We start from the raw sequence: 13,730 nt of genomic DNA, 5'->3' as shown, positions 1-13,730 counted from the left end.
CGAGTAGGATCCAATAGGTCTGGACGGATCAGTAGCTTCAATCACAATAAATTTTGGGTCGTCTGCTTTATTTTCGGGAAGAAATGGGAAATCTCCTAGTTGAACAGTTATTGGAAGTTTGCGTTTTTTTCATTTAGGTCCCGTGTCGAGTATAGAGAAGCGATTCTCCCTGATATTTCATGGCCTCGGAGCCATCGTACACGTGTAAATGCTTATGTTTTTGAGGTTGGAATGCTAGTGAGCAATGTAAACACGAATAATGAAAGAAAGAGAGCACTCGCGAGCGGTGCAAAAACGAATTACGTAGTTGATGAAATTAAGAAAACACTGAGTAAGCGAAGAAAACAAAAGACGTCTTTACGGGGCATATCGACAGGATAAAATCTATGTCTTGCTAACTGTCAAATCTATTGCTTTGCCCTTGCCAAATCTGTATGTGGGCATTTGTTATCATAAGATAATCATTTGCGCAAAAGCGTAGGGTAGGTAGGTTCGAGCTGATGTAGCCCATGCTTTGAGCTCTTGAAAAATTTATTTTATCATTTGCGAATGTAGAATTTGGGTAGGTAGCTGATGTAGCGGATGTTTTGAGCCCTTGAACTGTTTAAATCTTTTATAAGGAAAATAAAAAAAGGATAAAGATCCTTTTGTTTACAAATGTATTTCTGGGAAAAATGAAATAATAACAAAGGATAAAGACCCTTTTTTTTACAAATGTATATTTCTGGGAAAAATAAGATAATAAGAGAGAGATCCTTTTTTTACAAATGTATTTCTGGGAAAAATAAGAATTCATATTTCTGGACTACTATGTAACAATTGTGGCATACATTTTATATACCAATTAAAATAATAAATTTAAAATGAGCAATGATATTTTGATTTTTGCTAGTATAAGTTTATTAAATTTAAGATTTCGTTTATTCCCAACCCAATTTGCATAATTTTTCTGTAAATTAACAATATTAAACTAAATATTAATTTTTTGCAAAAATGTTATTTTGAAAATGTACTGTATTTTTATAATATAACACAACCGTCTTAACACTAAAGGAAAATGCCGTCGGCATATGTGCAAATGGGATATGTTGCCTCTTCGAAATTTTCATAGAAATGAAAACTGCGCTGTCAAACTGCTGAAGTGACAGCTTATAGCTTACGATATATGGCATACGAGTTAGTTTGCGATATATTGTAAGCTATAAGCAATGTGGAGTCTCCACAGGCAATAGTCACGGCAATACAGTTAGCAAGACATAAATTTTATCCTGTCGAGATGCCCCGTTACGGCACGATAGATAGTCGATGACTGTCAGTAAAGTAATTGATTGCACTGTATATGCAAATGTCCCTGCTACTAACTGTTTTATTCGCTGAATTAGTATGCCCGAAAAAATTTCTCTCATAGTGTCACCATTTTCGCTTAGTGCACTATATTATGTTATACTACTTATGTACCATTTCTTTAATAAACCTAAAGCTTAGCATCCAGCTCGCAAGGAATGTAAAAATTTCATATAAAAAACGCTTAAGAAATGATCAAGAAAATCTCCTTGGTAAACGTACCAATCATCAACAATATTCCTTAAATCGCAATGAAATATTAATGTTACTACACACATACATACATACATATTACACACAGAGTTTATTTTCTTTGTTTACTCTCTCTTGCTCTTCTAATGTGGATCATTCACAATGCGTAACCAGCTGTCAAAATTACTTGAAGAAATAATGAATTTTTTCTCTTCAGCATTTACTTGAGAGCTGGGCAAGACTGATAGAGAAAGAGATTACGCAATGCACATGTTTTCTTTCAGTCAGCTGTTCTTGCATACGTCACGGTTGACTTACTATGCGCCCGAGCTTTTGTGAAATTTTATATTTTTTAAAATGCGTTATGCAGTGTTCGGATGCAATAATAACAATGGTGATAGTAGTGATACGAACTGGAGATTTTTCCATTCCCCTAAGGATAAAACAGTATTAAAACAATGGATTCATTTTTGTCGTCGTACGGACAAAATTAATGTTAACAAGTAAGGAAGGGCTAAGTTCGGGTGTCACCGAACATTTTATACTCTCGCATGATAAAGTGCTAATCGAGATTTCATTATCCGTCATTTACATATTTTTCAAATACCGTATTTGTGTAAAGTTTTATTCCGCTATCATCATTGGTTCCTAATGTATATACTCGTATTATACAGAAAAGGCATCAGATGGAATTCAAAATAGCGTTATATTGGAATAAGGCGTGGTTGTGAACCGATTTCACCCATATTTCGTACATGTCATCAGGGTGTTAAGAAAATATAATATACCAAATTTCATTGAAATCGGTCTAGCAGTTCCTGAGATATGGTTTTTGGTCCATAAGTGGGCGAGGCCACGCCCATTTTCAATTTTTAAAAGAAGCCTGGGTGCAGCTTCCTTCTGCAATTTCTTCGGTAAAATTTAGTGTTTCTGACGTTTTTTGTTAATCGGTTAACGCACTTTTAGTGATTTTCAACATAACCTTTGTATGGGAGGTGGGGGTGGTTATTATCCGATTTCTTCCATTTTTGAACTGTATATGGAAATGCTTGAAGGAAACGACTCTGTAGAGTTTGGTTGACATAGCTATAGTAGTTTCCGATACGTACAAAAAACTTAGTAGGGGGCGGGGCCACGCCCACTTTTCCAAAAAAATTACGTCCAAATATGCTCCTCCCTAATGCGATCCTTTGTGCCAAATTTCACTTTAATATCTTTATTTATGGCTTAGTTATGACACTTTATAGGTTTTCGGTTTCCGCCATTTTGTGGGCGTGGCAGTGGGCCGATTTTGCCCATCTTCGAACTTAACGTTCTTATGGAGCCAAGAAATACATGTACCAAGTTTTCTCATGATATCTCAATTTTTACTCAAGTTACAGCTTGCACGGACGGACAGACGGACGGACGGACAGACAGACATCCGGATTTCAACTCTACTCGTCACCATGATCAGTTTGGTATATATAACCCTATATCTGACTCTTTTAGTTTTAGGACTTACAAACAACCGTTATGTGAACAAAACTATAATACTCTCCTTAGCAACTTTGTTGCGAGAGTATAAAAATGCATGTATTTGTGAAGTGCACTTCGCGCCAGAAGCCTTCGAAAGAAATTTGCTGTTTGAAATGGGTAATTATAGCATTTTGATTACAATAATTTTACTTTTATAACCAAACAGTCTGGTAGGTTTAAGTTCGCGGAATCCAACGAAGTTGCTGCCTAGCGCTTTTTCCACGTTAACCACTTCTCCTGCAGAGGCAGAACGGCAGAAAAGGATGGAGTCTCGTCCACCCAATAATTCCATAGAAATAATTTGGAGCAAAAACTCAGCTGGTTTTCACCAACGGCCAGGTAAGTGCCCAAATTGTCAAAAATTTGTTGCAAAATATACTAAAGTTCATTACACATAGTATGTACATAGATTGAAAAATTAAGAGATGGAAGCAAACGAAGCAATTGGAAAGAAGAAGACATAGCTAAGTCGATCACGCTATATTCAACGAGCGGAAAGCGTACAAACTCTTAAGGAGAAACAACTTTCCTCTACCAGGTGTGCGCACTCTGCAATGGTGGTAAAAAAAAATTTATTGATTGACTGTTGAAGGCAGCAACTGAGCTAACACAAGCGCAAAAATTTGTGTAGGTACTCAGTTTTGATGAAATGAAGGTCAGAAAGACTTACTGCTACGATAGATCAACTGATTCGACATTGCCTCCTGTTAACTACGTTCAGCTTGCAATTAAACTCACTAATTTACTTGAAGTAAATTTTTTCTAATATACTTTGTTCCTTTAGGTTTGATAAGTAGATGGAAACAGCCTGTATTCTTCGAATATGACTGCAAAATGACGAAGGAAGTATTGTTTAGCACTTTGTCAAACGTTAAATAGTGCGGTTACAATATTGTTGCCATTGTAAGCAATTTTGGTGGATTTAATAGAGGCTTATATAATGATCTTGAAATTAATGTGGGAAAACCTTGGTACATTCACTAAACAATTATTTAAATTATGATATACTTTAAATTGTGTTGTTTTTTCCTTTTGCAGGTTTTCACACAACGGAGACAGGATTGTGGTTTTTGCTTAATAAAACTACATAGGAATCATTTTTTGGATAAGGTTAAACTAGCCACAAAATTGTTCTCCCACACAATTGCTCAAGCAATTACTCGAGCGGCTAGTTTACGCTTACTAGATAATGAAAATTGGGAGGAATGCCATCAACTTTTCAAAATTGAAAGTAATGTTTAAAATATTAATTAAAATGTTCATATATAATAAACTAGCTGACCCGGCAGCCGTTGTCCTGCCTGAAATTATGTGTTTTGAAATGAAAAGAAAGTTTAATACACAATATAAGTTGAAAATCATTTATTTTCGATTTTTCCAAATTTTTTCAATGTAACGAAGCTTGATAAACAATATTTTTTGGTTTCTGTTTCGGTGCGTAAATGTACAGAGAAGATGGTTGATGGTTGTACACACCGTACGCGCGCTCTAGAAAGCATCTAATAGCCTCTATACCCTTCACTGCTTCTCTCTATTCTAATGTTTTTTGATAAACTATATTTTTAGTTTTATGTTCTAGCGCATAAATAAATAATGTTGATGGTTTTCCGACACGGGAACAGGCGACATATAATTGGCCATGTGCAAAACATGGATTTTCTAGGTTGATGTCACATACACTTAGTGACTGCCCTTGCGATTTATTTATTGACATTGCAAATGCAAGCCGCACTGGAAACTGTAAACGTTTAAAGCTGAATGGTATGTCGTTCGGTATCATAGGGATGCGTGGGATTAAAACATCTTCGCCTTTGTACTTCCCTTTCAAAATTGTGGCTTCGATGACGTTGTTCAATAATTTCTTCACCGCAAGCCGGGTACCATTACACAGACGTGGCGGGTTTATGTTCCGTAACATAATAATTACTGATCCGATTTTTAATTGCAGATTATGAGGTGGTAAGCCGGGCAATTCCAGCGAATTTAAAAATTCTGTTGGATAATTGACAACTTCATCTTCATTAGTAATGGAATCAACTGATTTGTAATTCTTCAATTCGCCAGCTATTTTCCCTTGAATATGAAAATTCATTTCATTCACATCAACATTTTTTGCGGCCAATATAACACGTTCGCTTAACCAAATGTGATTTACGTAATTTTGAGCAATGTTTGGGAAAACCATCTCCATGAGTTCGGTCTTTGATTCACAAAAGTTACAAAAATTGGTAGGGAATGTAATGTATCCAGATGATGTATCAACAGCAATAATACCATTACCAATATCGAGCAGTTGTTTGGAAAACACTTCTCCAGACTGGTCTTCCTGTAATTCGACTCTCATGTTTATACTTAATTTAAGTGTTTTAATGTATTTCCATAAAATGGACGACTTCAAACAGGCATTCAGTTCATCAGCTGGCGTTGAGCGTGGAACAACTGGCAATATTTGTCGAAAATCACCTGCCAATAGTATCATTGCACCACCAAACCGGTTTTTGTTATTTCGTAAATCTTGCATCGAGCGATCTAATGCCTCCAAAGATTTTTTGTGTGCCATCGTACATTCATCCCAAATGATCAGTCTTGTTTGCTGCAGCACTTTGGCCATCGCAGAATTCCTCGAAAGGTTGCAAGTTGGAGTTTCATTAATTTGAAGGTTTAACGGCAGCTTGAGAGCTGAATGAGCTGTTCGACCGCCTTCCAACAATGTAGCTCCAATACCTGATGAAGCTAGGGCTAGTGCAATTCCATTTTGCGACCGAATTGTTGCCAAAATCAATGATAACAAAAAAGTTTTCCCGGTTCCACCGGGAGCATCTAAAAAATAAAATCCGCCAGTTCCATCGTTCACTACTTTCATGAGCGTATCGCAAGCATATTTTTGTTGTTGATTTAAAAGGGGAACTGTTCTATCAACCATTTCTCGTAATGTTTCGGAATCGTATTGGGCTTCGCGTCTCAATTCTTAATCAAATGAGTCGAACATTGTTCGATTGGGTCCTATCATTCCTATTTGAATTAATACTTTGTTGGTAAGCATCAAGCACATGTCCTCAATTAAAATTAATGCTTCATTGTGAATTTCTTCGTTCATTTGCAAATCTGCATTTGATGTTCTAAGACGCATCTGATGCAACATATCTTCCGCCATATGATCTTTGTATTTATGCCATAAATCAGTCGGTGCTGATGGGAAGCATGTAGACAAAATTATAGAAAATAATGTTCGTATTTGTTTAGCATTTGACGAAATCACAGCATCTTCAAGAGTCTGGTCCCAATGAGTGTCATTCTCTAACAATCCCAAATGTTGACAGGCTTCTCTGTATGTGTCACACAATACACCATTAACAGTTCGCAGATGTTGGAATGATGTTGGACTACGAACATTGACTAACAATAAACGCAAATAAAAACACTCGTCTTGACTGGGATGGACTGCATAAATACGGCCTAGTGCATCGGTGGAAAATACTTGTGGGTAATCTGAAACTGGCTGTCCTCGTTTTCGTCGTTGAAATTTTTTAGATGATTGATTCCAGATATAATATCTTGGCATTTCGGAGTAAAGTAGCGTTCTGACAAAATCATCATTCTGGCACATTTCAAAGAAGCTGGTTAATGTTGTCGATGGTGGCCTGTCAACTCGTTGTAATACGTTTGCATCTGTAAAATACACCCGTTGACCATTTTCCAAATGTACGGCCAAGTGAACAACAGTAGGATGTCGTTCATGTATTGGAAACGAAAATATACGTCACATGCCTTCGTTACTACTAACATAGAGGCCCATTTGATATTGAGTGACTTCATCATTTGAATTTTCGGCAGCAACTCCGAAGACAGCCATGTCACTACCTTTGTTCACGTACTTGCAAATATATTTAATTGATTTTACCGAATGGCAAAATTCGACGTTTATGTGTGCTTTATATGCCTTGCAGAGTAATGGCGAAAATGGAACAACCCAACGATTATCAACTTCAATGTCCTGTCGATTTACTTTGACTATTGTTGACTTTCCATTGTCATCAATGGATCGGCGGCGATAAAGTGGATATCCATCATTTCCAGTAATAGTTTCTGATACTTATTGTCTTGGGTAGCGTTTTGAACATTTTCCTTCAACCATACACGGAGAAATTGGATTTAATATTCCACATGGACCATGTATCATATTTTTTGTAATAACCTCATGTAACAGTGGGTCTTCATTATTATCGGGAATTTCTGCTGATATCACATTATCAATTTCATTCGGTCTTATCCTCTCAACCAACCAAATGAGGATATGTGCATGTGGCAATCCGCGTTTTTGCCACTCAATTGAGTACATCCAACAACGCGTCTCGCCGAACACGCGATGCTTAACAATAAAATCCATGAGTGATTTTAATTTCATTTTGAACAACCTTGCAGTGATATCGTGGCGATCAATAGGGGATTGGCTAGTAAATAATTCTTGTTGAATTTCTGTCCACTTTGGATTGCATGTGAATGTGATAAACAAATCTGGTGTGCCATAATGTCGTAAATAGGACATAGCATCTTGAGCATATTCATGCATATGTCGCGGGCTTCCGACGTATGTTGCTGGAAGAATAGTTGTTCTGCCAACATTCTGTGCATTTCCATCAGCATTAATGGCATCCCGAAGATGAATATATTCCTCGGAACGGAGTTTTGCCTGGTTCAACCTGATAAATGTCAATCGTTCAGTTTCAATTTTCTAATACATATCCACAGCATATTGGTGAAATAGACGCCGACACTTTAAGATGTGATTGTCCTCATTTTCCCGAACCATCAGTCTGTATGAATAATAATTCATTGAACTAACTTTTTTTGTTCGGTTTCAGCACCTATAAACAATTTTTTTTGTTATTAATTTGATAATATAAATTTTAAGTTAGTAAACATATATTTTAATGTGGTAAACATATATTGTCAATTAATTTACCTGTAACTGGATTTATCATCTTATTTGAAAAATGATAGCCGTCTTCACCTTGCCAAAATAGGATAGGATATTGTAAGGCATCATATGATCGATGTGTTTCAGACACACGCTGAAGTTGATCGTTCCGTCGAAGTAAAACAATGTCTCGGTTTTCTAAATTTTCTCCCACGACGACAATAGCCACTTCATCAATTGTTGGCGCATTAAAACGTCCAGCATGTTGTCCTGCAGGCGCCTTATCGGCTCTGATGACAATTTTATGATTATCTGATGGCATGCGGTCTAATGCAGTTGTGAATAATGCAACTAATTCATTGTGTTGATGGAAAAATGTTTGAAGTTGTTCCACAATGGATCTTTTCACTGAGTTGTTGTGTGCGCAACGCTGATCGACTTCTCTTGCTGAATCGCCCATATAGTGTTCATCAGGCATTGGCAATAAGGAACCTGTTCGATGTTATATTTGACCCTGAATCTGCAAGAATATAAATATATATTTAGGTAATTGTATAGCAAATTGTTTGGACCACCATGTGGCTCGCAAAATACTCCCAAAATACTTTATAGATCATTTCAAATTAAAACTAAATCTCAACATTGAACAGTAGCCTTCCATGGCAGTTTTAGGTAGTAGGCTTTACCAAGTATTGGAGCACTTTGTAAACACATCTACACAACACTGGCTCAACATATTTTGCATCAGCTATATGGTTGAAAAACTAAATAAAGTTGTTTGCCATTATACTTATATACCTTGAAAGTAGGCATAAAATTGTCTCCAATAACTTTTTTTGCGCCAAATGATGTCATTTGAAAGCAATTATTGTATTGCTGGATATGAGTCAAAAATGATTAGAATCTGACCCATTTCCGGAAACCAATTAATTTAGGAGCTGAGGTGGTGGTACCAATGGCGTCAATTTGACTTGGCCGCTGGCGCAACACAATCCAGGGGCTTCATTTTTGAATTTCAATGCATTGCAATGTGGACATACAATATTCATTAGTCCAATAGCAACAATTTGCTCTGAACTGTAATCAATTGCCACATTATAGCAGAATGCAGCTCTGTGGGGATTAAACACAACATTTCTTTGTTGATTTTGATTTCTTTGTAGTTCATTTCTTTGATTTGTTCTTATATTTCTTTGACTTGCCGTATTTCGAATTCAGCGGCCTAAGTTTGTACGTCTGGTTGGTGGCATTGTTAAAAACGAAAATCCAACTGAAAATAAAATGATCTCATATTTTTTCTGTTTAACCATGTATACCAAATTGTAATATTGTGTAGTCAGCAAAAGTTACCAAAAATCGATATAAGGTGAATTTAACTTACCGTGATTAATAAACACTTATGAGCAAACAAAAAACTTCTTAGTCTTTAAAACAAAACGAACTTTTTCAAAAACTTAATAAAATTTACATGAAAACAGATTACAACAATTTTTTTTTTTTTAATTGAATGACGTTGACTCAAATCCAATTGAACGACGTACATTTATTAATAGCAACCGAAGGTATTAGCAATCGTAGTTTTTCGGGTGCATTATGTAAATTCGTCCTAAGGAATTAGTTGAGAACACACCTGGATGTCAATCTATTAGTTGGCCTTGCTTTATGCGTACCTATTTCTTCGGCGATGCATTCCATGCATAATATCAAGGCATTTCCAAATAGAGCAATGTTCTCACAAACGAATCACTGACGCAAGTTGAGAAAAAACTCGTCAATGTCAATGTCAATGTTGTTGGAAGTGTTTCCGCTGGCTGTACTGTATTCTCTGGGTTGAAAAACACTCTTTAGCCATTCTGCAAATGAACTGCGAAACGCACAACAGTCGGAAAAGTCGATTTCGCCAAACTACAATATCAAACATTGGCATGAGTTTTGAATGTTAATTAGACAATAGTGGCGAATATGGTACGATCAATATGTTGTCGACTTCGATATTCACTACTCTAAGTTGAATGGTAAATGTCCTGCCATTGTCGTCTGATGAGCTACGACGATAGAGTGGATATCCATCATTTCTTGTTTGAGATTCCGAAAGAAAAGCACTTGGATAGTGTTTCGTGCATTTATTGCAAGTGGGATTGTGGTGTCCGCAAGGTCCATGCACCATATTGGTTTTCATCACTTCGTAGAATAATGGATCTTTCTCTGCATGAGGAATTTCCGCAGAAATGATTTCATCAATTTGATCTGGTCAAACCACCATCCACCATTCAAAGAAGAATGTGTGCGTGCGGCAAACCTCTTTTTTGCAACTCAACAGAGTACATCCAGCATCTGACTGCACCATACTTGTATATATGTACATACGTTGCTTCAAGATAAAGTCCATCAAACATCGTAGCTGTTGTTGGAAAAGTCTTGCTGTATTATCGTGATGATCGCTTGCTGATTGACAGCGATCCATAATTCCACACATCTGTCATCGCATGCTGGGAGTCTCACGTAGTTCATGTGTCTTGGGCTGCCATACATACGTTGATGGCAAAAAGAACGCCGACCGATATTAGCGCTATGTCTTCGTTGCTTCGTAACAAATTTCTATCTGTAATTGATCACTTCGGTTGAAACACACATAAAGTTTTCACTGAATAATTTTCAATAATTTTTCTATTAAATAGCCGGAATAAAAAAGCAAGCGACCGAAATTGAAAGATTCAAATAATTTACAAATCAAAATATTGAAAAACAAAACAAAAAATAATAATTGTATGAAAAGTCACTTTTTGGAAATTTCCAATTTTTCGACTTTTCCTTATGAAAAGTATATGGTTTTTTTATATCTAACCCTTTCCAGATCCACAGCGCACAACTTCTGATTTCATGAGGATTGGTTCCGCCGTTCTCGAGCGTTAGCGTTACTAACACACAAACAAATATTTTTACTTACATATGTATGTATGTATGTATGTATATACAAAATAAAACGTTTGTATGAGAAAAAGAAAAGGGCTGTTTTTAGGGGTTTTCCGGCAACTTTCGTAATTTTTTCTTACATAAGAACCTTCTCCTAATAGTAGCAAATACAACAAAAAAAAAATCAGCCAAATCGGTTCAGCCATTCACGCGTGATGCCGTGACAACGAAAACGGTTTCATTTTTATATATAAGATATTCATTTTGTAGGCAAATGACTGGTTTGATGTAATGAATGTCAGGGTGCCCAAAGATGGAGTTAGGGAACGCTTGCAAGCCAACGGTTTGGCTTTGAACAAACTAAATAATTTATTATAACAGGTGACGGAGATGGTTTCATCAATGAGAGTCATTGGTAAAAATGGTTTTCTTCCATTCCAAAAAGGTAATACTTAAGCTATAGTATATTTAGATAAGTTGATTTTCTACAGTTTTTGATTTTACTTATGATTTACAGGTATACTCCAAATCAATAATGCTTTAAAATTGCTGCTGGATGATTTAAGACAGCAGTATAAAATTGATTACGTTTTGACCTACCGTTTAAACCAGGACGTTTTAGAAAATTTTTTTGGCGTAATTTAATATAAAAATGTACTGATGGTAACAAATGCAAATATGTACTTACATACATACAAACTAAGTTTTTGCATACTTACCACTGTTTCTTATCCTAATTATAATAATAAACTTTACTAACAATTTAATCCATTTATTTATACGCATGTATATATCTTTATTATAATTTTGCAGGTAATATTTTTCATGATCTAAACTCCACTGACACAACTGAAAACAAGTAAGGAAGGGCTAAGTTCGGGTGTCACCGAACATTTTATACTCTCGCATGATAAAGTGATAATCGAGATTTCATTATCCGTCATTTACATATTTTTCAAATACCGTATTCTTGTAAAGTTTTATTCCGTTATCATCATTGATTCCTAATGTATATACTCGTATTATACAGAAAAGGCATCAGATGGAATTCAAAATAGCGTTATATTGGAAGAAGGCGTGGTTGTGAACCGATTTTACCCATATTTCGTACATGTCATCGGGGTGTTAAGAAAATATTATATACCGAATTTCATTGAAATCGGTCTAGTAGTTCCTGAGATATGGTTTTTGGTCCATAAGTGGGCGAGGCCACACCCATTTTCAATTTTTAAAAAAAGCTTGGGTGCAGCTTCCTTCTGCAATTTCTTCGCTAAAATTTAGTGTTTCTGACGTTTTTTGTTAGTCGGTTAACGCACTTTTAGTGAAGTGGGCGTGGTTATTATCCGATTTCTTCCATTTTGGAACTGTATATGGAAATGCCTGAAGAAAACGACTCTGTAGAGTTTGGTTGACATAGCTATAGTAGTTTCCGAGATATGTACAAAAAACTTAGTAGGGGGCGGGGCCACGCCCACTTTTCCAAAAAAAATTGCGTCCAAATATGCCCCTCCCTAATGCGATCCTTTATGCCAAATTTCACTTTAATATCTTTGCTTATGGCTTAGTTATGACACTTTATAGGTTTTCGCCATTTTGTGGGCGTGGCAGTGTGCCGATTTTACCCATCTTCGAATTTAACCTTCTTATGGAGCCAAGAAATACGTGTACCAAGTTTCATCATGATATCACAATTTTTACTCAAGTTACAGCTCTTTAGTTTTAGGACTTACAAACAACCGTTATGTGAACAAAACTATAATACTCTCCTTAGCAACATTGTTGCGAGAGTATAAAAATTATGACTTGGAGATTCTAAAATGACGGACTTGAGAATTTGGCACGGTACATCAGCCACAAACTTGGTAAAAACAACCCCGAAATTTGTGCCAATTCAGAAAATTGTTCATCTTATACTTGGGTGGATCACCTTTCTGAAGGATGACTCTCAAAACCAACAGATATGTTGATGAAGAATATGAGAGCCTTGCAAGCAGTATTTGACGACGTAAATTGTACTGATTTGCATATATGTAAAAATTACGTCCAGAAGAACTTAGATTTAAGTAATTTTGTAAATTGTAGCACCAAAGTAAAGTAATTGTTTTTCAGAGCTAGAATGTATTTAAGGAATCGTTTCTTAAATAAAAACTTAATTGAAAATATGTACAGCATAAACAGAAAATTAAATAATAATAAAAAAAAGACAATAAATTGATACTTGTTCACAAAATATTCAATCTTTTTATTTGCATAAATGTACATGGTTGAAACAATCACAGCAAAGAAACAAAATAAAATAACACAATGAAATGAATATATAGGTATATGTTCACTATAAAATAATCACTTATATTGATATCTTTTATTAATATTCACTTATATTGATGTTAACTTTTGATGACATTCATTTTTTGTATGCCTGCAATACAAAATTGCTTCCTATTGCAAAGAAAAACAAACGACTGAAAATCAGCTGATTGTACGTTGGTCGACCGTGACGTAGATGCGCAGAACGAACAAAATCTGAACTCGTCATTGCGCAATCTTTCTTTCTATTATTCTTGAGAGCTGGAAACGGACCTTAAGGTGGACCTTAAATGCTCAAGAAAAAAAATTCCTTCCTTCCTGAGCTGTAGTCAAGTAATTTTGACAGCAGGTTACGCATTGTGAATGATGCACATTAGAAGAGCAGGAGAAAATAAACAAAGAAAATAAACTTATGTGTGCAAAGTATATAAATATTTTCATTGCGATTTAAGAAATGTGGATGAAAATTGGTAGATTTTATACAGAATTTTAAAATGAACTGATTCTTCATAATAATGATTTTAACTAATTTCAGATG

At 35.6% G+C, this 13,730-nt stretch overlaps 1 protein-coding gene and 1 long non-coding RNA gene across 2 annotated transcripts; one reads left to right on the top strand and one right to left on the bottom strand.

Annotated features, from left to right (window-relative positions):
- Positions 1-3,105: 3,105 nt before the first annotated feature.
- Positions 3,106-4,258, top strand: LOC120779734. The gene is made up of 4 exons (XR_005705741.1): positions 3,106-3,171; positions 3,229-3,393; positions 3,453-4,025; positions 4,093-4,258. It is a non-coding gene; the product is annotated as an uncharacterized LOC120779734 (long non-coding RNA).
- A 2,902-nt stretch (positions 4,259-7,160) lies between these two features.
- On the bottom strand, positions 7,161-8,391 carry LOC120779670. Its single transcript, XM_040112027.1, has 2 exons — positions 8,018-8,391; positions 7,161-7,919 (listed from the first exon to the last, which is right to left on the bottom strand). The coding sequence occupies exons 1-2, from the start codon at positions 8,292-8,294 to the stop codon at positions 7,885-7,887; spliced, it is 312 nt and encodes a 103-aa protein (XP_039967961.1). The 5' UTR covers positions 8,295-8,391; the 3' UTR covers positions 7,161-7,884.
- Positions 8,392-13,730: the final 5,339 nt, after the last annotated feature.

This window comes from Bactrocera tryoni, unplaced genomic scaffold (assembly GCF_016617805.1).
Source record: "Bactrocera tryoni isolate S06 unplaced genomic scaffold, CSIRO_BtryS06_freeze2 scaffold_11, whole genome shotgun sequence".
Taxonomy (NCBI): domain Eukaryota; kingdom Metazoa; phylum Arthropoda; class Insecta; order Diptera; family Tephritidae; genus Bactrocera; species Bactrocera tryoni.
The sequence above is the reverse complement of the archived record's forward strand: the minus strand, read 5'-3'. Positions and strand labels throughout refer to the sequence as shown.